The sequence below is a fragment of the Haematobia irritans genome, chromosome 5, assembly GCF_050003625.1.
Source record: "Haematobia irritans isolate KBUSLIRL chromosome 5, ASM5000362v1, whole genome shotgun sequence".
Taxonomy (NCBI): Eukaryota; Metazoa; Arthropoda; class Insecta; order Diptera; family Muscidae; genus Haematobia; species Haematobia irritans.
The window spans coordinates 109,845,032-109,865,685 of record NC_134401.1 but is presented as its reverse complement, the minus strand read 5'-3'; the positions used below and the strand labels follow the sequence as shown (position 1 = coordinate 109,865,685).

General features: G+C 31.6%; 2 protein-coding genes and 2 long non-coding RNA genes across 4 annotated transcripts; 1 reads left to right on the top strand and 3 right to left on the bottom strand.

Moving 5' to 3' along the window:
• Positions 1–234: 234 nt before the first annotated feature.
• On the bottom strand, positions 235–1,055 carry LOC142241657 (uncharacterized). Its single transcript, XR_012723747.1, has 2 exons — positions 514–1,055; positions 235–446 (listed from the first exon to the last, which is right to left on the bottom strand). It is a non-coding gene; the product is annotated as an uncharacterized LOC142241657 (long non-coding RNA).
• Positions 1,056–1,346: 291 nt separating this feature from the next.
• Rab2 (RAS oncogene family member Rab2) lies at positions 1,347–6,646 on the top strand. Its single transcript, XM_075309928.1, has 4 exons — positions 1,347–1,509; positions 3,477–3,792; positions 3,881–4,061; positions 6,313–6,646. The coding sequence occupies exons 1-4, from the start codon at positions 1,464–1,466 to the stop codon at positions 6,409–6,411; spliced, it is 642 nt and encodes a 213-aa protein (XP_075166043.1). The 5' UTR covers positions 1,347–1,463; the 3' UTR covers positions 6,412–6,646.
• Positions 1,392–3,023, bottom strand: LOC142238326 (uncharacterized). Its single transcript, XR_012722700.1, has 2 exons — positions 1,938–3,023; positions 1,392–1,882 (listed from the first exon to the last, which is right to left on the bottom strand). It is a non-coding gene; the product is annotated as an uncharacterized LOC142238326 (long non-coding RNA).
• Positions 6,647–9,246: 2,600 nt separating the features above from the next.
• Positions 9,247–20,484, bottom strand: LOC142238221 (uncharacterized). The gene is made up of 3 exons (XM_075309806.1): positions 20,354–20,484; positions 20,009–20,201; positions 9,247–12,943 (listed from the first exon to the last, which is right to left on the bottom strand). Exons 2-3 carry the CDS (start codon positions 20,128–20,130, stop codon positions 11,485–11,487), a joined length of 1,581 nt encoding a protein of 526 aa, XP_075165921.1. The 5' UTR covers positions 20,131–20,201; positions 20,354–20,484; the 3' UTR covers positions 9,247–11,484.
• Between the last annotated feature and the right edge of the window lie 170 nt (positions 20,485–20,654).

Sequence of the window (20,654 nt, the reverse complement as noted above, 5' to 3'; positions counted from 1 at the left end):
AATTTGGGGGCGCTTCTGAGAATCCCCACTACGTCGAAAACAATCATATACGACATCAAAAACTCGTCGGAAAAGCGCCGTCACTATTGAGAAGTTGTACCACGCCAAGTTACTACGAAAAAGTTTCTCATCAGTGCAATTATTAGGTGCCTATTTAGATCAATTTCGAAGGACGCCAATAAGAACCCCTGCAAACTATCAGAAAAAGTGCATTTTAAGTTAATTGTAGAAGAATCATTGTGGCCAAGTAAAACACGATTGTGTAGATATTTATTGATTTGATTAAACATTTATAATTTCTTATAAATATAACATTTTTGGTTTATCTCATCACATTTAACATAATTTTTTGCATTAATAAAATAATGATGTTGAGTTTTAAGTAGCAAGTTACATAATGCAGCGTCTATCAGCCAGTTTGTTTATTTTCGATGGAGACAGCGTGCCTGGAAAAATATTTGAAAAACGATCACTTTATTCTATTTGGAAAGTCGAAAATTGTTCACCATATACCTTTCACAATTTTAAGCGTAATATCTATGTTTTCAGAACTTTATTTTCGTTTTTATTTAAATAAAATATAACAAGCTGGTTGTGCTTGGCGTTTCACAAAAAATAAAATGGCTCTTCTAATAGTAGTGATGGCAAAATACTTTCATGTACATTTTGTACTTTTTGATATGCTTCCCCCATCATAGCTGGCGATGGTTGTGGTGACATTTACGAGTCTGTGGTAGCGATGCGGATGAAATGGAACTTTGAAATGCTGGCAGGGTACTTGATGAATTTCAAAATACTTGTCGTCTGGTTTTCCATTGATTGGAAGTGGAATTTTTCCGCGTTTTTGCCACAATACTGGTTTAGATTTATATATTTCTTTAATTTTCAAACAGAATTGGCGATCCATCATTAATTTCATTGCAGAAATGCCTGTTTTTAATGTAAAAATAAATTTGTGTTTGATAATGTTTGTCGAACATCCCCTTACACTCAATGATTTGTACCTCCCAACCAGAAAAAATCAAAGTTGTTTTGATTTTATGCCAACACGTCCCCGCGACAGACGAACACGACCTTATACTATCGGATTTGTCGCCGCAACGTGTTGTGTCGCAGGGTTTATCCGACCGTATAAGGTGCCCTTTAGGCCTTGTACAAAGATCACGTTTCGCACGAAAAACTGTTATACTACATAAATATACTTACTACATTAATTCGTAGCATCACCACTGTGTTTAGTGCTGTACGTTTCTCCGATAGTATCGCTATCGGAAATTACATATCGATTGTAGCTTAAAAAAATTTATCGATAGTGCTTTCGATTGTTTTGCAGCTCTAGTAAATCTTATCTCGATACCTATTGCGTAGTGGTAAAAAAATAAAGACGAGAATTTGCAGAAAATTTGTGATAAATATTTTATTTAATAGTTTTGTAAAGATCAAATAAGCTAGCAAAAACAAAGATGTCTTACGCATATTTATTCAAGTACATTATAATCGGAGACACAGGTAAGTGAAACAATGTAAAAATTGGTCCCATGCGAAATAGGTCTTCAAAATTGGCATTCTATTATTTCTTCGAGGAATTATGAAATCTACTGGAAACATATGGTAGTAAAAAAAATCTTAAATATTTTGGCCAATGGATGGAAATTTTGCAATTTTTTATACATATTCAGTATTACTTTTCCTTTGTTAGGATTTTTATTTTCTATCCATGGTTGAAAAATCAATAACGTTGAAATTTTTCATTGTTGGGGTGTTTGTGTTGTTACTTGTATACACTCTTTTTGCTGCGCCTGTCCCCCTTTGTTGTTGTATCAGATGATGACGAGGTTTGTCGTTTTGAATGAGGGGTAGTTGGTGGTTGTGTTATCTCCCCCTGTGTACATATATTAAATGCCCATGTATATATGCTGTTTTGTTATGTTTTTTACCTTTAATGCATTTGTCAGCCTACACACATTTTATAGTAATGCTTCTCCCCACTACAAAATGATTTTCCTTTAAATCATCCCTCTGACTTATTATTCAGAATCCATAGTACCCTTTATCATCAGCCGTCATTCCTGTGTGATTAAGTTTATTTGTGGGTGTTGTCAATTATTGTTTTTATTTTCATTACTTCGTGGGTATCCCTAACAGCTGTTTCCCACATTGATATCTCTTCATCCCTTTTATATGTTGGTTTACACGCTGTCGCATAAAAATGTACCTATGTATGCAAAATTTTAAAGTGACTATATGGTTGATGAAAGTAGATTTTGATGCATATTTGGGCTATATAATAATGGAACAATTTTTCTGTTCCTCCAAAAAACTCCAGAAGTCAAATCTGGTGATACCTCAATATAGTCTATTTGTACTACCATGCTAATTTGGGGGTATAAAAAGTCGACCACCGTGGGATCCCATCACTGGTCACTGACAAAATACTGAAGTTACACATTGTTCAATTAACGTTGATTAATTGCTTATGTAACAATGGAAACAAAAATAAATCGTGCCCATAATGCTTATGATACGCTGTCCTGGCTCTTATATACGAGAAAAATAATATGGGACATCTTATTAATATAAGAAATGTAGTTTTCGGAACAAGATACGCATAAACATGATTAGGTTTAGTATAGTCGCATCCTTTATTTCAGGCTCACTTAGACTAATCAGTTCATTGTGATGCCATGTCCCCCTGGACATTGAGGCACGAATAATTGAGTCTCGTAAAATGTCTATGTATCACTGTATGACACACCGTTTGAAATAGTAATTATAAATGAAAAAGAAATACATATCGGAAATCAATTGTTAATATGAGAAAAATCCCGACGAATTTAGTCTAATATTCGGAACAAGTAATGGAAGCCAAAACATGTAAAAGAGGAATCACAATATTAGCACATTTGACTATTATGAGTAAATCATTGGAAGTAGTTGTGAATTATTCTAAAGTCTCACAAATTTAAAGATGTCTGGCAAAGGCCTAAAATTGTCAGTCGTCATTTGAGTTTTGAGTATCGAGTTGAAACATTTGCATACAAAGTGAGCATACATTTTTATAAAATTCGTGTATTTTCAATATTAAATCTATATGCGATCGTTGCTATACATCTAATGTATAATTTACACTTTAAGGAAAAGTTCGTATTGGAATTGGATTGAAGTGACAGTATCTTGATTTTCCAGTTTTAAGAAAAATAAGTTTTTGCCATTTCATATATGAGAAATGCCTTCTTAATCAAACTAATACAACCGATCAGTGTAAAACAACGGAAACATTCATTAGATAAAACAATGCATTTTGAATGAATTAGAAAGGCAATATTTTTACATTTGTCATAAAACTATTAGCGACAACGCAGTGTATTTTGTGTTGAAATCATGGTTCCCTATCTATTGCCAAAATATAACGTAATAAATAAAATATGTTATTCTCCGATGTGACTCATCCTTTGTCCATTTTATCTATATTACAGGTGTTGGCAAATCATGCCTGTTATTGCAGTTCACCGATAAACGTTTTCAACCTGTCCATGACTTAACAATTGGTGTTGAATTCGGTGCGCGAATGATCACCATCGATGGTAAACAAATCAAACTTCAAATCTGGGACACCGCCGGACAGGAAGCATTTAGATCAATAACGAGATCATATTATCGTGGCGCCGCCGGGGCCCTTCTTGTTTATGATATAACAAGACGTGAAACGTTCAACCATTTAACAACATGGTTGGAAGATGCCCGACAACATTCAAACTCAAATATGGTTATCATGTTGATAGGAAATAAAAGGTTTGTGCAAACCCTTGATTTCTATATTAGTCTTACATATATAATATACATTTTTTGTATGTTTATTTTTATTTCATACTAACTACAGTGATTTAGAATCACGACGTGAAGTCAAAAAGGAAGAGGGAGAAGCATTTGCCAGAGAGCATGGTCTGGTATTCATGGAAACTTCAGCACGTACGGCCGCTAACGTCGAGGAAGCGTTTATAAATACTGCTAAAGAAATTTACGAGAAAATCCAAGAAGGAGTTTTCGACATAAATAATGAGGTAAGTACAAGGGCACACTGGCGTGGCATCCTAAAGCTTTTAACACTATCCAACATAGGATTGCAGGTGTTATAAGTCGTTAATTCCGTCTGAAACAAATCAAATAAATAATAAATACATTTTGGATCACGGTGAAATTCTAGGACGATCTAGTAATGCCCAATGATTTTCCTATTATAAATACTTCAAAGTCTTTATTATTTACTAAAGAAGCTGGCCTGATGTTTGGCACAGATTTTACTTTTGTCTACCGGCAAACCGTTTTAATCCAAACTTTTTATCAGATTTTTTGTTAAAAACTATAATCGTTGTAAATACGAAAACTCAAAGTGGACCTCTTTAGTGGTATATACAATGATCTTCCTTTTTGACAATCCTGGTATAAAATGTGGAATCATAAATTTGATCCGTCAGTGCTATTTCCGGTTATTATCTAGAATTTAAAGCAATAAAACGATTTAGTTTGACAACAACAAAAACAAACCTATGCAAAAGATGCCCTTTCAAACTATGTCTTTGCAAGTCTTTAATTTACAACGCCATACGAAATGTTTCTTTTTTGATTGTAAAAAAAATGCAACATTGAAAATTATTTGCAAAAATTGCAAACGACTCTGTTGTAGCTTTTTGATTTATAATCCTCCACTATAATTGGGGCGTAAGGTCAATTGGGGAAGAAGTAGTGTAACCCTGGGGTTGCACATTTTCAACGAAAGGAAATCGCCTTTAGAATCGAAATAAAATGTTACTCCAATTCCCGATTTCACAATACATTTTGAATACCGCAATTTATAAACAATTAATGTTATAAAACACTGTGTACAGTGAAACATCATCTGAATATTCTGAGAAAGGGAACATTTTCGTGCGATGTTTGCTATAGTATTACTTTATAATTAAGTAAGTGTCCCATACACCTCCCAAATATAGACAACATTTTTAGAATACATTTAGTTGAGGGTAAAAACAATTCTCAACAAAATTTGAAACAATTCTGGCATGAAATTGGATAAAAAAGATGCGACAAGTCAATGGCGCCATATTTAAAACCTACGAGTGAAATGATTTAAATATTATTGTTACGAATTTGATATTTCTAGATTTAAGTTTATTTAAATTAGTTTCCGTTAATTTAAATTTCAAATTGTAACGATAAAATTACATCATAACTTGTTAGAGTCATTTTTTATTTTCTAGTACTTTCGTCTTTTGTGTTCTTAGTTTTCCAATCGTTCATTGTAAAGTAACACCTTTTGTTTTACTGTTATAATTATCGGTAATATGACGATAATCCCTTATGCCTGCACGACATCTACTAGATGGTAGAATGCACTAGATTATTAGCATAAGCCTAAAAGTATGTGTGCCATAACACCGATAGAACATTCCAGATAGCTGTAGGCAATGAAGATAACCAGTTGAATATGTGGTGTTAGATAAATGGTATCAAGATAGTTCTAGATGGTTGTAGGCCAGACTATCCAGAATTTTCGAAATCGTCAAATCATGGTATATAAGCCCCTGGAGGAGGGAGCAGTCACGTCAGTCGTAAGCTAAAGTTTATACAGTACACATCGTAGAGCAAATAAGTGAAACCAATCGGTTAAACAAATAAATTGTAGATTGTCGTTATTTAAAAAGAACTGTGTTTTAATTATCGGATAATTAAATACGCCTCAATATAAAAACGTAACATTATTATTAGTTCCTACAACTTGTACAGAAAATTTAGAAATTTTCAACTCTGGAATAATGTATATATTACTGAGTTTTATTTTTTAATTTATCTTTATAAACCGAATTTTCACTTAATTTTCAATTAGTTTAAATATTTATACCTTCAGTTATTCTGTTTTATCAGCTTTTTAAATTGAGATATATATTTTGTTTTTTTTTTTATTTTTTGTTAAATTGATTTTTTAAAGTTTATTTAGTACACTATTTTTCACCAAATTTGAAACCTATTTACATTAAAAAATGGTAACTTTTGAAAAAGTCTAGAAAAATTTAGGTTTTTTCGTTTTTTGAGGAGAAGGTTCAAAAATCACATGGACAGGTTTCACTGTACATTGAAAAAAAATCCCTTGTAGCAAAGATTTTCTACGTCGAGATTATTTGTTAGTATATAAAATTTCTATATAATTTAGTATTATTTTCTTCGTCTCATGGTCTATTTATAATAATATTCTGTTGGCTTTTGGATATTTGTGTATAAATGTTATTCATGACAATCACGTATCTTTTTTTACAGGCAAACGGCATCAAAATCGGTCAGCAGCATTCCCCTACAAACCCTTCCTTGCCAGGATCGGGCAATCAGGCTGGATCAGCTAGCAGTGGTTGTTGTTAAAAGTTTCTCACATGTCCCCCGTATCCTCCCTTATAAACTTTTTAACAGTAAAGACATACAACTAACAGTAAATATAGTAAACACTCGTAATTATTTTTTACACAAAAATAAAACTTATTAAATAAAATATATTAAATGATCTTTAAGAATATGTATTAATTCAGCTACATTTTAAATTTACAAGAGATTCGAAATAAAATGCAAAACGTGAGAGAAAATTAATAAAATAACGAAATATCCACTTGTCTGTTCGATTTTTAATGATATCCGATGAATTAGATCTCATCCCATATCTTTTCAATATTCCCCTCGATATTGAACATACCCTCAATTCAAAAAACAACAACCGAAATAAAGAATCCACAATTACTACAGTTATAAACAACCAAAAATGATAAAAAGTTATGTGCAAACCAAAAATAAGAATTAAATATAAAAGAATATGTATTAAAAAAACTAATTGCGAACATATATGGCTTTTTTTATAAATTTTCAATAAAACAACAATTTACTTGCTTTACTTTGATATGTTTTTTACGTATTAATCTTGCTATAATTTACATTCTTCCTTGAATCTCCTATTGAGATTATAGTATCCATAAATGTATTGTTGCATTGTGTCCTTATTTCGTTGTCCCAATGGTTATGGTAATTTATTTTTGTTTTTTCATTTAATTTAATTTAAAGAAACTTGTATTTTTTATTAAACGGAAAATGTGAGCCTATATCTTATATACATTTAATATAAAATACATATACCTATATTAAAAACAAACTGCATTCGTATGTAATAAATATATTTGTGCATAATTTATGGTAGTTTTAATAAAGGAACAAAAACAATTTACACAAAAGTATATAGAGTTTTTTGTGCCCATCCAATAGATGATAGAATAGATTTGTCATTTCTGTTTATGACATATTGGAAGTTTTCTATCATTTTGTGTGACAGCATCCAGCATTACCATGGTATTTTGCCATTATTTATTCTGGCTATTACCGATTTGCAAAACTGCAGTCTGAAGAATGTACTCACTTTCGTCGACGCTTCTGGTTCCATGGTAAATCAGAGAGAACAATACACGAAATATGGATTGGCTTTTACCGGAAGGAATGGAACAGTGGCAAAGAGGAAGAGAAAATGAGTTCAATAAATTGCAATGGACAAACATGGGCAAAATGGACACCAAATCCATCCCCGACCATACAAAATTCATATTCTAAAGTTTTATAGCCATATGAAGGAATTTATCGGGTATGTGAAATCCCTGTCTGGGTTTCACATGAAAGACTTATGGGGAATTGTTCCCGTCGGGTTTGGTCTTTTCTGTTCCCCTCACAGACAGGAAAACTTTATAGGGATTTTTGTTTTTAGTGGAATCTTTCTTTTTTGCAAAGTGAAGGATTTGAAACCGAAGTAAATCCTTTATTTTCAATCTTACATAGGTTAGGTTAGGTTAGGTGGCAGCCTGATGTATCAGGCTCACATAGACTATTCAGTCTATTGTGATGCCACATTGGTGAACTTCTCTTTTATCACTGAGTTATGTTAAGCTCAATGGCAAGGGACCTCCTTTTTATAGCCGAGTCCGAACGGCGTTCCATATTGCAGTGAAACCACTTAGAGAAGTTTTGAAACCCTCAGAAATGTCACCAGCATTGCTGAGGTAGGATAATCCACCGCAGAATAATTTTTTTGGTGTTCGGTCGAAGCAGGAATCGAACCCACGACCTTGTGTATGCAAGGCGGACATGCTAACCATTTCACCACGGTGGCTCCCTCAATCTTACATATGTTTTCTATATTGTGCGATAAAATGGTATGCAATCACGGTTGCCACAGTTGGTAGAGTCTTGATGTTTTGGTAGATTTTACGTCTCGAACTTTAATTTCCTAATTTTTCTATAGAAATAAAATATTGAGAAAAATTTCCATAAAAATAAAATTTTAACAAAATTTCCTATTGAAATAAAATTGTAAAACATTTTCTATAGAAATAACATTTTGAGAAAATTTTCTATAAAAATTCAATTTTGAGAAAATTTTCTATAGAAAGAAAATTATCTAGACATAAAAATTTGAGAAAATTTGCTACAGAAATAAAATTTTGAGAAAATTTTTCTATAGAAATAAAATTTTGAGAACTTTTTTATAGAAATAAAATTTTGAAAAAATTTTCTATAGAATAAAATTTTGACAAAAATTTTTAACAAATTTTCAATGAAATTTTGAAAAAAAATTTCTATAGAAATAAAATTTGGACAACAATTTCTATAGAAATCGATTTTTTAAAATTTGGTAGATTTTTGGTAAAATTTTCTTCGAATTTTGGTAGTTTATTTTTGGCACGAGTGTATGCGAGCCTTCTAAAAACAATATTAAAATAAAATATCGTAAATTGACCAAAATTTCCCTTTCACTTGTTGGTAAAAATTGCAGTGTTGTTTAAAATTTTATTTTATGTGAGTTTAAAACGATGTTGGTGCAAGATTTTGAGAAAGCGCATAGAAATTTTTGTAATTGAAAAACATTATGTTATTGCTTGTTAATTATCAACGACGTATGAATACGATTATGCTTACATTAAAAAAAAACAAACACGCAAACAAGCAGGCATTTTGTATTTTTCAAATCGTATGGCTTTTTCTTCTGAAAGCCATACGATTTTTATTTTTTCGGCAGGCGAATTGAAAGTATATACTCGTTTTTGATCATCAATGTATAATCTTTGTAGAGCTCCACCGAGGCGGGTTTTTTGGCCGAAGCCGATGTTCGGCAAAAAAAGCAATAATCGGCCGAGCCGATTATTTTCCACAAATTTGTAATTAAAGAAATTTGGTGGTTTTTATTTATTTATTTAACTCATTTTAACAAACAAGCCGAAATGGCCATATACGGTTACAGGGATAAAGAATTACATTAAATTTACTTTAAAAAAAAATTATAAAAATAATTAGGACTACAATCAAGGACTGCAAAAACGTAACATATAATTACACCTTAATACTAAGTATATATCTTACTACTATCATGCCTGTTCTGGGTCACACCGCATTGTGCACCACACTATACACTTTCTACACACCATACCATAGACCAAGGAAGGTATAGACAACGAAAGTGAATTCACAGCGCTGTAGTTTGTCTGCACACCGTAGATGGCTCTTTTTCGTTTGCAATTGAGTGATTTTTAAATGTGGCTTTAATTTGTTTTCTTTCGATTGTTATTTTAATGAAACACCAAATATTGGAAAAACATGTAAAATTATATACATCCACACCTTTTTTGTAATGCAAATTGACTGATTTGTACGATAATTCTCGTTTTCCAAAAAGAAATTGAGTCACTTGACTGCGCAATTGAGTGGAATGACTGCGCACTGCAAATAAACAACATCATGGTGAATTATCAAGGTATGTCTCTATTTTAATTGGTCTATGATTTATATACCAATCAGAGGAAATTTCGGTTCATATTTTAGATGGATTTTTAAAATCGTGGTTTCTGCCACATATAAGTGACTTTCCCAATAAAATTTGCAAATATTCATAAAAAACATATTAAAGTTTCAGAATCTGTTATTTATTTGTTATAAAAACTTCTAACTTTGCATACGATGGCTGTACACTAATGCCCATATGCAAAACAATTTATTGACAGTTTCTATGACGGTGTATAGTGTTGGCCAGAACACCTTTTAAGGCTATGGTCACACTAGGCAAATATTTGACCAAAATGAGTGTCAAACATTTTTCCAGAACCATTTTCCAAATATCTGAATACCGTTTTTGGAAAATACTCCTACCATGGTGTTATATATCCAATATGAGCTTAAAACGTTAGCTGGTTTGGCTATGGCGACAGATTCTTTTTTGATTTCTGCCAAATATTTGCCCAGTGTGACCATAGCATAAGTGTGACACCACACGAAAATTGTACATGTGTGTACCAGAACAGACACGTATATGTAGACAACGTAACAAAAACAATTTGATATATAAATATAAACATTTAGGAATTGATTACTACTCTCAAATGCCTACTAACGCAGGTTATTAACCAATAAGTTTAATTATTTGCAACTAAAAATTTAATATTTTTATGTTAACAATTTTTAATCCTCGAATTTATATATTTGAGTTATTTTATATTTGATTTCTAATTTTTGTTTTATATTTAATAAAAACTAACTAGGACTGCATAAACTTTTTAGTTCAATTTAGTTGGACAATTCAATATCAAATAAATTATTCAAAAAGCTTCGGCTTCGGTTAATCGGCCTCTTGACACCGAAGACCGATTCGTGGCCGATTATGGATTTTTGGCCGAATGCCGATGTCGAGCTCTAACTCCTTGGTATACTCAAACTTTTGAAAATACCATTCGAATGACTGCTTTTATTTCGAAACAATTATCGTACGATTTATAGGAATTCATATTTATCACCAATAAATATTGTACAAAAATTGTTGATATGCTTAGAACAGCGTGGGCTTAAACATCTCAAGGACTTTTCTCAACATAAAACAGGCATCCCTTTATTCTCAACAATGAGATTAATTGTATTAGCAACAAGTTCTCAAACGGAAAGTTCAAATTATTGTTTGAAATTATCATTTATATTTATTATTATAGTTATGTATAGAAAACAAAATATGCGTCATTTATCCCCATTGTGCATCATTATTGCATATGATATAACTACAAAACCTTAATATTATTCTTAACCAATCGAAATCAATTCCTGAATTCCCTCTTTTTGAACAATGACACAATACCTCTTTTTATATTCCTCATCTTCCGAATTGGTGGAAGAGATTAATATAAAATTAATATGGCGACAAATAAGGGATAAGAGTGTAACTCATTCTCGTTGTGCGATTTGGAGTAAGTGCATGGGTTTGAATGAAATCTTTCAACAGCTTCCAAAAATTAAGGATATTTAGAATTTGTACCATCTATTTTGTTGATTTCAAGATGCTATGGACATATTTATTTCATATATTTACTAAACAAAACGAATAATATACACACACATACATAGTTATAATTAACAACATCAATTGAAACATCAAATTAAAGAGTTCAAAGCACAAGGATCTTTAGAAAGGTCATCCACTTGTGCTTTTGTTTGTATTTTTATACCAATTGCATCCGAAACATTCCTTTTTGCAAAGATTTGATTGTTTGTTAGGAATATGTCAGCAAAACCTTTTCCAAGCAGTTTACCTTTTGCGTATACGAACAGTTCTTGAATCTTTTGATCAAAATATTCCTTTATCATGACAGGTCTTAAGAATAAAGTGTCACTTTGACCCAAGTAACTCTTATTCTTAAGAAAATTGTTCTTGATATCTCTGTAGTTAAACTGAACAAAAATTGAAACCAATCCTTTAAAATTTTTTGCACTATGACACACAATATTAACTTTTGCTATGTCATTCGACTTAATAGGTACGTGAATAACTTCTGCCACTTTTATTACTGTCCTCTCTAGAGGATATATCAATTGTTGAGATGGGTAGTATTGAATTACGATACTATTGGCAGTGGAATTATCCAAACTAGATATCGAACATCTTTTATTCCTCCGCTTTGATCCATCTCGTGAATTAAGAGATTCCGAAGATGTAAATTTTTTTAATTTTTCAGCGTCGTTAGTAATTGGCGATTCTTCATGGTGTCTAATGGAGTCTAATTTTAGGTGATCTATATAAGTCTGGAGTTTGATTTTATCAATTTCGAGTTGTGTACTTTTAGCAATTTCTTTGCTAAATTGAGATGAAATGTGCATCAATTTCGTTTCCAATACCTTATTCTTTTCCTTCAACTTTATTACATGGTCGTTGTCTTCATCAATGGTATAGTCTACATTACCCGAAGATTTATCTGAAGATTTCGCCGCTTTCAAACGTATACACTCCAAAGTAAGATCATTGTTTTTTGCAACTGTTTTATCATATTGATCTTGTAACTGTTTTAAGCGTTCTTGTAATGTTTCAATTTCGGGGCATAAATCTGATTGGGTACTACACTCAAGCAATGACGTTACATTGGTTGCTGAATCATTTGTTGATGCTGATGAGTCCAAAGATTCATTTACAAAATTTTCACCATTTAATTTTTCTTCAGCAATTTTCAATCGTCTTTCAATTTCAGCAATCTCATTAGCAAATTCAGCTCTGGAATCTCTTAATAAAACATTTTTATTTCTAATTGTTTCATCGAGTTGACTTATCTCTTCCTCAAGCTTTTTAATCTCGATTTCATAGTCATTTAATAATACATCCTTATTAGAAATGTTCTCCGTATGTTTTTTACTTTCCTCTATTAATTTTAAGTTCTCCGACCGCAAGTTTACTAAGAGTAACGACTTTTCTGCCAATGAACATTTACAATCTGACAATTCCTTGGATATTTGTTCAAGTTTGTTTTGTATTTCCGCAAAAGACTCTGATGATCCCTCAAAACTTAAGAAAATTTTATGTGTCGTAGGATTTGGATGTCTGCATTGTGGACACTCGGCTGATCTAAAACAAAAGCAATTTAAATATATAGTAATACACACAAAACATGGATTTATTCACATACATTTTATATGAATATGACTTTACATATATTTTAATACAATACTCTGGAAGGCGCCTTTTGAATGAAAACACACGCCACTAGTGCGAAATACATGGATCTGTATACAATGTTCTTCTCTCATTACTGAAATATCTGGCGTAACACTCCACTTCATCACTCACACCCAGCATTTGTTCTGGAGAATCAATAGCTGACATCGGTCTATAACATATCTGTACCTGGATCTTCTCGACGTTGAAGTTAGATGTAGTTCTTTTTGTGTCTACATCGCTCGTTCTTGCCCTGAATTTAATTTCATTTATTTATTGCAATATTAAAAGCAAAAAGGCCAATTTATCAATATTTCATAGCATTATAATCCTGTTTAATATTAACCCTTCTGTGCGTGATGTGGTCCCGCTGGACCTTTTTGATTTTTATTCCTACATAACTTTATCTTTTGCATGATTTGCAGCGTGATGGTTTATGACTTCTTGTATTAAAGTGTTTTAAGTTGAAAACTGTAAATTTTTATGTGATTGAATCGTTAAATTGGTTTTTATAGTTATTTTAAAAAGTTTAGCGATTCTGCGTGATGAGGTTCAATGGGACCTACCACTAATTGCATTAGTGATTTCAGCGCAGTTTTAAAAGCAGCGTAAAGATATTGCGATTTTTGTATTTGGAACAATTAATAACAATAACAAAATACCGTTATTTAGAAGAAATTGTTATTTTTGAAGTTTCCATGGATTTCGTTGCTTCGTAGTACATAGTTTTATGTCTTTCGAGGATATATCCACTGTAGCGAAAATACAAGTGGAAAAGAAGTTTTTCGAACTTCATGGAAATCATGGTCGATCTAAGTTTTATATATTTCTATGCATATTCCAGACCCATCGGCTCCTGGAATTTGGCAAGATGTTCGTCAATTTAGACCAAGTTTGAAGCAACCACTATGCATATAATACTGCGAACAAAACTAGCGTCAAATCGTATTGTTTTTCCTTCAAAAATCCAGTTTGTACAGAACATTCAACTACCAAAACAATATATTGTTGCTTGGTACGTATAAGGATACTTATAGGTACCTCGCCTGTAACAAACATCACGGCCTCTAGAATACTAATCAAAAATTTAAACATTATCTGTATTCTATTAAAAATTAAAGAAAACTCTATATTTACAAACAAATATCTATATATGCAATTTGTGTGCCATAGAAGACTCCACCTATAGTAAATAATCGAAAAATATCGAAGGGATAACCTCTCTACCATCCGTTTTTTAATTTAGGTCCCACGGGACCTTATCACGCTGGTATCGCTTCCGGTGTTATCACATACACAAGGGTTAATAATGAAACCAAGTTATATACTATTTACAAACTAATAATAAGAGAAAAAATATCATACTAATAATCTGTGATTATATAAACAAATTTTGATGTGAATAATATCGCCATTAAAAACCACAACACAAAAATATACAATACTCTAACCACATAAGATACGAAAATGCTCAGGATTTGAGAAAAAGACAATAGTAGAAAATTACATTACGACTTTTTAAATGGGACAAAATTTAACTTTAATTACTGCTTAGTGGTAGTGGAAGGCATAATAATAGGATCAGTAGTGCTCGGGGAGATTGGTAAAGACAAGCTTACATGAGGTGAATATGGTATATAAGGATCCATGATTGGCAAGATGTACATTTCATGTCAATATATAAACAGTTTTCACAATGGTAGGTCACGTAAGAGGGTTAACTAATCTTGAGTAGACTAAAGAATATCTTAGGTTAGGTTAGGTGGCAGCCCGATGTATCAGGCTCACTTAGACTATGCAATTCATTGTGTGCTGCCCGATTCCATGTTAAGCTCAATAACAAGGGACCTCCTTTTTATAGCCGAGTCCGAATGGCGCTCCACATTGCAGTGAAACCACTTAGAGAAGCTTTGAAACCCTCATAAACGACACTAGCATTACTGAGGTGGGATAATCCACCACTGAAAACATTTTTGGTGTTCGGTCGAAGCAGGAATCGAACCCACGGCCTTGTGTATGCAAGGCGGGCATGCTAACCATTGCGCCACGGTGGCTCCCTAAAGCAATATAGTATATATTTAAAGCTGTATCTAAGGGAATTTTGCTAAAATTGGTGAAAATAGTTATCAATGTTCGAAAATCTAATAATGATACAGCTGAAAAATTTAATAAAAGTGGGTTGTCATGTAAGTATCCAAGGAACTGTTAAATAATCTAGTTAAAAAGTAAGTTTCAATCATTTCTACTCTGTACTTTAGTTTTTTTGTTTGTTGCTAACTCGGTGTTGATTAGATTTGGGAAACCGATTTGTGTTGTGTACTTATTTATTTTTTTATTTATTTTTTTTTTTTATTCTGAAGCTTGAGGCTACACAGACAAAAAAATCACGAAAATTTTTCCAATTAAAATTTTAATTGAGTTTTAAAAAATATTCAATTAAAAATTTAATTGATTCAACAAATTTTTTTAATTGAAACAAAAATTGATACTCAATTAATTTTTTAATTGGATCAATTAATTTTTTAATTGGCCTTCAAAAATTTTTTTAATTTATACTATCATTTCTGTGATTGAAGACATTTCAATTAAAAAATTAATTGGATCAATTAATTTCGTGATTGAACCAGAAAAAAAAATTTAAATTTAAATTTTAAAAATTTAAGGCTACACAGAAAAAAAAATTCACGAACATTTTTCCAATTAAAATTTTAATTGAGTTTTAAAAAATATTCAATTAAAAATTTAATTGATTCAACAAATTTTTTAATTGAAACAAAAATCAATCACAAAAATTAATAGTATCAATTAATTTTTTAATTGGATCAATTAATTTTTAATTGACCTTCAAAAATTTTTTTTAATTTATACTGTCATTTCTGTGATTGAAGACATTTCAATTAAAAAATTAATTGGATCAATTAATTTCGTGATTGAACCAGAAAAAAAATTTGTGTGTAGGATATATTATTACTGTGTAATCAACGATACCGTTGCGGCACTTTAGTGGTAAATTTGCCGGCTTTTTGTCCTGTGCCACTTTTGTGCCATTTTTTATGACATTAAATGTCATACTTCTTACGATTTTGTGCCACTTTTCATTATGTAATTTCAAAGCCCCATGGCCAATTATAACAAAATTACACAGCCTACAATACAGTCTACTAAAAAATACACAAATTCAAAACAGAATTGCAGAATTCTTAATATTTACCCTAAATTCTTAAAAGTAGATATGTATATAGCCCTAAGAATACAAAGCAGTTCGCTATACTACTAAGAAATTGATAATCCAACACAAAAATAGCAAATATCTTTATCTTAGTTCATATAGTAGTTGCAGTAATTATGATATTGCCCCCAGAGTCCCCAACTAACCGCAAACATTAATCACAAAACTAACAAAAAATAGTTACTAAAAATACCCACGCGTCAAAAGCTCTCAGAACCAAAGTGTTGAAATGGCCTACCACGGTACACCGAATCCGAGACACCAAACATCCTCAAGGCGTCAGGAAGGACATTAAAAGCAACTCTCACCTCAAAAGATCTCTCAATCAGATCATTTTCGACCGTTGGTACGACCAATTGGTTGCTCCGCGAGGAATGTGTGAACACAAATGACTGCGTCAAAAACGAAGGGCACTGATTCCTCCATACCCTATAAAACAGCATCAGACTACGAATAGATACGAGACTGTGGAACGAACACCCCACAAAGCGCTCAACAAATGGTGCTATATGAGAAAATCGATTGAACCCATAAATAAACCTTACCGCATTATTGAACGCAACCTGGACCCTATTTAAGTTATAACCAGCACAACCTGCATAAACCATACCATACAAGATCACCGACATCACCAACACATGAACCAATTTAATCCGTACATCCCACGGCAACATCAAATCGCAATTATAGAGCCGACGGAGGGTGAAGTTGACACGCGATACGAATCAATCCACATGCTCAGCGAAACTAAGCCTGTCATCTACAACAACCCCCAAACATCTGACACTCGACTCCTAAAGTTTAAATTTTATGGGGAGTTAAAATCATAAAACAAGTAAGGAAAGTCTAAAGTCGGGCGGGGCCGACTATATTATACCCTGCCCCACTTTGCAAATCTAAATTTTCGATAATATATCACATTCGTCAATTGTGTTGGGGGCTATATATAAAGGTTTGTCCCAAATACTTACATTTAAATATCACTCGATATGGACAGAATTTGATAGACTTCTACAAAACCTATAGACTCAAAATTTAAGTCGGCTAATGCACTAGGGTGGAACACAATGTTAATAAAAAAAAAAGTGGAAAACATTTAAATCTGAAGCAATTTTAAGGAAACTTAGCAAAAGTTTAGTTATGATTTATCGCTCGATATATATGTATTAGAAGTTTAGGAAAATGAGAGTCAGTTTTACAACTTTTAGACTAAGCAGTCTATTCGATTTGACAAGGAAAATGTTACCAACATTGACCATTTTTGTCGAAATCAGAATAACACACACATATATATATATATATATATATATATATATATATATATATATATATATATATATATATATATATATATATATATATATATATATATATATATATATATATATATATATATATATATATATATATATATATATATATATATATATATATATATATATATATATATATATATATATATGGGAGCTATATCTAAATCTGAACAGATTTCAACCAAATTTGGCACGCATAGCTACAATGCTAATTCTACTCCCTGTGCAAAGTTTCGGAGTAAATCGGAGCAAAAGATTGACCACTGTGGTCATATGAGTGTAAACCGGGCAAACGATATATATGGGAGCTATATCTAAATCTGAACTGATTTCAATAAAATTTGGCACACTTGACTATAGTACTAATTGTTCTTCTTGTGCAAAATTTTAAGCAAATTAGGGTAAAACTGTGCCTTCTTGTGCCATATAAGTCCATATCGGGCGAAATATATATATATCTGAACCGATTTCTTCCAAAATCAATAGGGTTCTATTCTGAGCCAAAACACATACTTGTGCCAGATTTGAAGTCGATTGGACTAAAACTGTGACCTAGACTTTGATTACAAAAATGTGTTCACGGACAGACAGACAGACGGACATAGCTATATCGACTCAGGAGCCCACCCTGAGCATTTTTGCCAAAGACACCATGTGTCTATCTCGTCTCCTCCTGGGTGTTGCAAACATATGCACTAACTTATAATACCCTGTTCCACAATGTGGCGCAGGGTATAAAGATGTGTTATTCAGAAATATATATCGTCTTATAATTCTTTTTATACGTGAACGTATATAATACAATTTAGTTTGGTAAAGCATAATCTGAATATGTGAAATTTTTGTTGCGGTTTAAAGCTTATTTCAGTTAGTTAATTTTGTGCAAGTGTAGGTTATGCTAAAAAAAGTAGATTTCATTGGAACCAGCGAATTGCAAAAGTAGTCACATGGAATTTCCTAAATGCATAAGTGATTAGAGCGCTATTAAATATAGTTTTATTGATAATTATGAAAATTTTTAAACTTTGAATCCCATGAGAACTTATTTGAGAAAACTTGCCTACCAATCTTGGAGACTGATGGTACCAATTCGACAAACTATAAATCTGAAACTGATGAAAATATAGCCAACACATCAAAGCGAGTTTTCAAAGGCAGATCATTCTCTAGATACTACAGTATAGAATGGGAGGTTCGCTACAAATGGCTTAAAGAAGACTAGGAAACAGAAACGACCTATTTGTATTGCAAATAAAAAAACATTTAATAAATCTAATAATAAATATCTTAATAAAAAGAATGTGCCACTTTTTGAAAATTCCCAACGGTAACACTGTGTGTAATACATCATGTGGGCTATTAGGTCTTTGTATTATATTGAATGAATGAATAAAAAATATAACAAGAAAGCCGAAACCTTTCACTAGTACATGTGAACATTTTGTAACCCTAGGTGGAAGGATAACAGAAAAAGATTGGCAGTTGTTGAAAATTCCAGACGTTAATAGAATCATATTTCTGTCGCCTAATTTTATACAAATATTTTAAAACTTTATAAATTGAATTTTAAAGACTATGAATTTATTAAGAAAAAATCTATTAATATCATGACAGTAACAGTTTTATTTTCACCATATTCGAACATGAGTATTCTATACTCCTTGTGGGTGCTAATTTGACAATGTTCAAAGGCAACAAGAACTAGAACAAGAAGCTTCATACATTTCACCACCATATCGTACCTTCTTTATATCTATATCTCAAGAAGTGGAGGTATTCTAGATTAATTATTATTGATATTAATAACAATATCAATGGAATTAATATGTATTTTTCTGAATTTAGTATTTTTCTAGTAATGTATAGAAATAAGATTTACTAAAATGGCAGTACACTATTATTGGTCTCGTTTGGCTTATTGTATTGTCTCAATAAATTGAATTGAAAAATTTCGATTTCAATTTATTAAGACAATACAATAAGCCAAGCGAGGCCAATAATAGTGTACTGCTACTATATAGAAAAATAACCATAAAATTAAATTCAGATTACATTAATAGAAAAACGTTTATAAATGCTTACATTAATACCATTAATATGGGTATGCATTTATTTTTATGGCTAAAGGGTAGAAAACGACAATATACTTATTTATAAGACCATTGACTACTATAAGTGTTATATTTTGAACTGAACAACAGTGAAGTTAAAATTTTTGAGCAATATCAGCAGGACTTTCTACATCCTAGCTATTGATACCACAAAATGTCTTTCGAATGTGGAACAATGAATAGATGGTATACTTATTAAGATTACTATCAAGACCTTTTAACAATCACTATTCCTATTGTACTTACAACTAATTTTATCATATATTTAGTTATATATTTTGATTAATAAACAATATTTATGTATATTTTAAATAACACATACCTATTTTGCCAAGCACTGAGGCAACTGTAATGAAAAATATGCCCACAATTTGTACTATAAATGTCTTCCACATTTTTAAATAGTTCGGTACAGATTGGACACAACACATCGAGAACTGGCATTTTTAGATGTTGTGTATATGCTACACAATTGTACAAAGATTCGTTATAACACGGGCGAATATATGGTATATCTAAAATACAAAATATTCAAATTAGTACATAGTAAAAAAAATCAAAAGACAAAGGACGTAATGCTCTGTCATTATTTTAATTTTAGTGCAATATAAAATAGTAAAATAGTAATTGTTGTTACGACTATTAGTCTCTTTAGAATTTCAATTACTTTATGTTTCTCTATATCTTTTGTTTGTTGCCTTTTTGTTCCAGAGTCACTAGTCCACGCACTATTGAAAGATTAATGTTGACGCGAGGCTCTTAGATTACATTCAAAATGGGTAGTTCCCCTAATAAATGTTGAAATACTGAGTACGTTGAATAACGAGTAATCAATGCTGACGTTTCTAACCTGCCACCGACTATGTGCCAACCAACTTAGATTCTAAAACACAATCAAAGCGATTGTCGTTGGGTATTCAGAGTTGATAAAGTTGACACTTTTGTGCTTTTTTTTGATACATTTCGTC

What these genes read in the sequence shown, in the direction of transcription:
- Rab2 (XM_075309928.1), top strand. Translation starts at nt 1,464, where the DNA reads ATGTCTTACGCATATTTATTCAAGTACATTATAATCGGAGACACAG. An exon ending in CATTATAATCGGAGACACAG is followed by an intron (nt 1,510 to 3,476) that starts GTAAGTGAAACA and finishes TCTATATTACAG; the next exon opens with GTGTTGGCAAATCATGCCTG. An exon ending in ATGTTGATAGGAAATAAAAG is followed by an intron (nt 3,793 to 3,880) that starts GTTTGTGCAAAC and finishes TACTAACTACAG; the next exon opens with TGATTTAGAATCACGACGTG.
- LOC142238221 (XM_075309806.1), bottom strand. Translation starts at nt 20,130, where the DNA reads ATGCCAGTTCTCGATGTGTTGTGTCCAATCTGTACCGAACTATTTAAA. An exon ending in CTCAGTGCTTGGCAAAATAG is followed by an intron (nt 12,944 to 20,008) that starts GTATGTGTTATT and finishes CTTTTGTTTTAG; the next exon opens with ATCAGCCGAGTGTCCACAAT.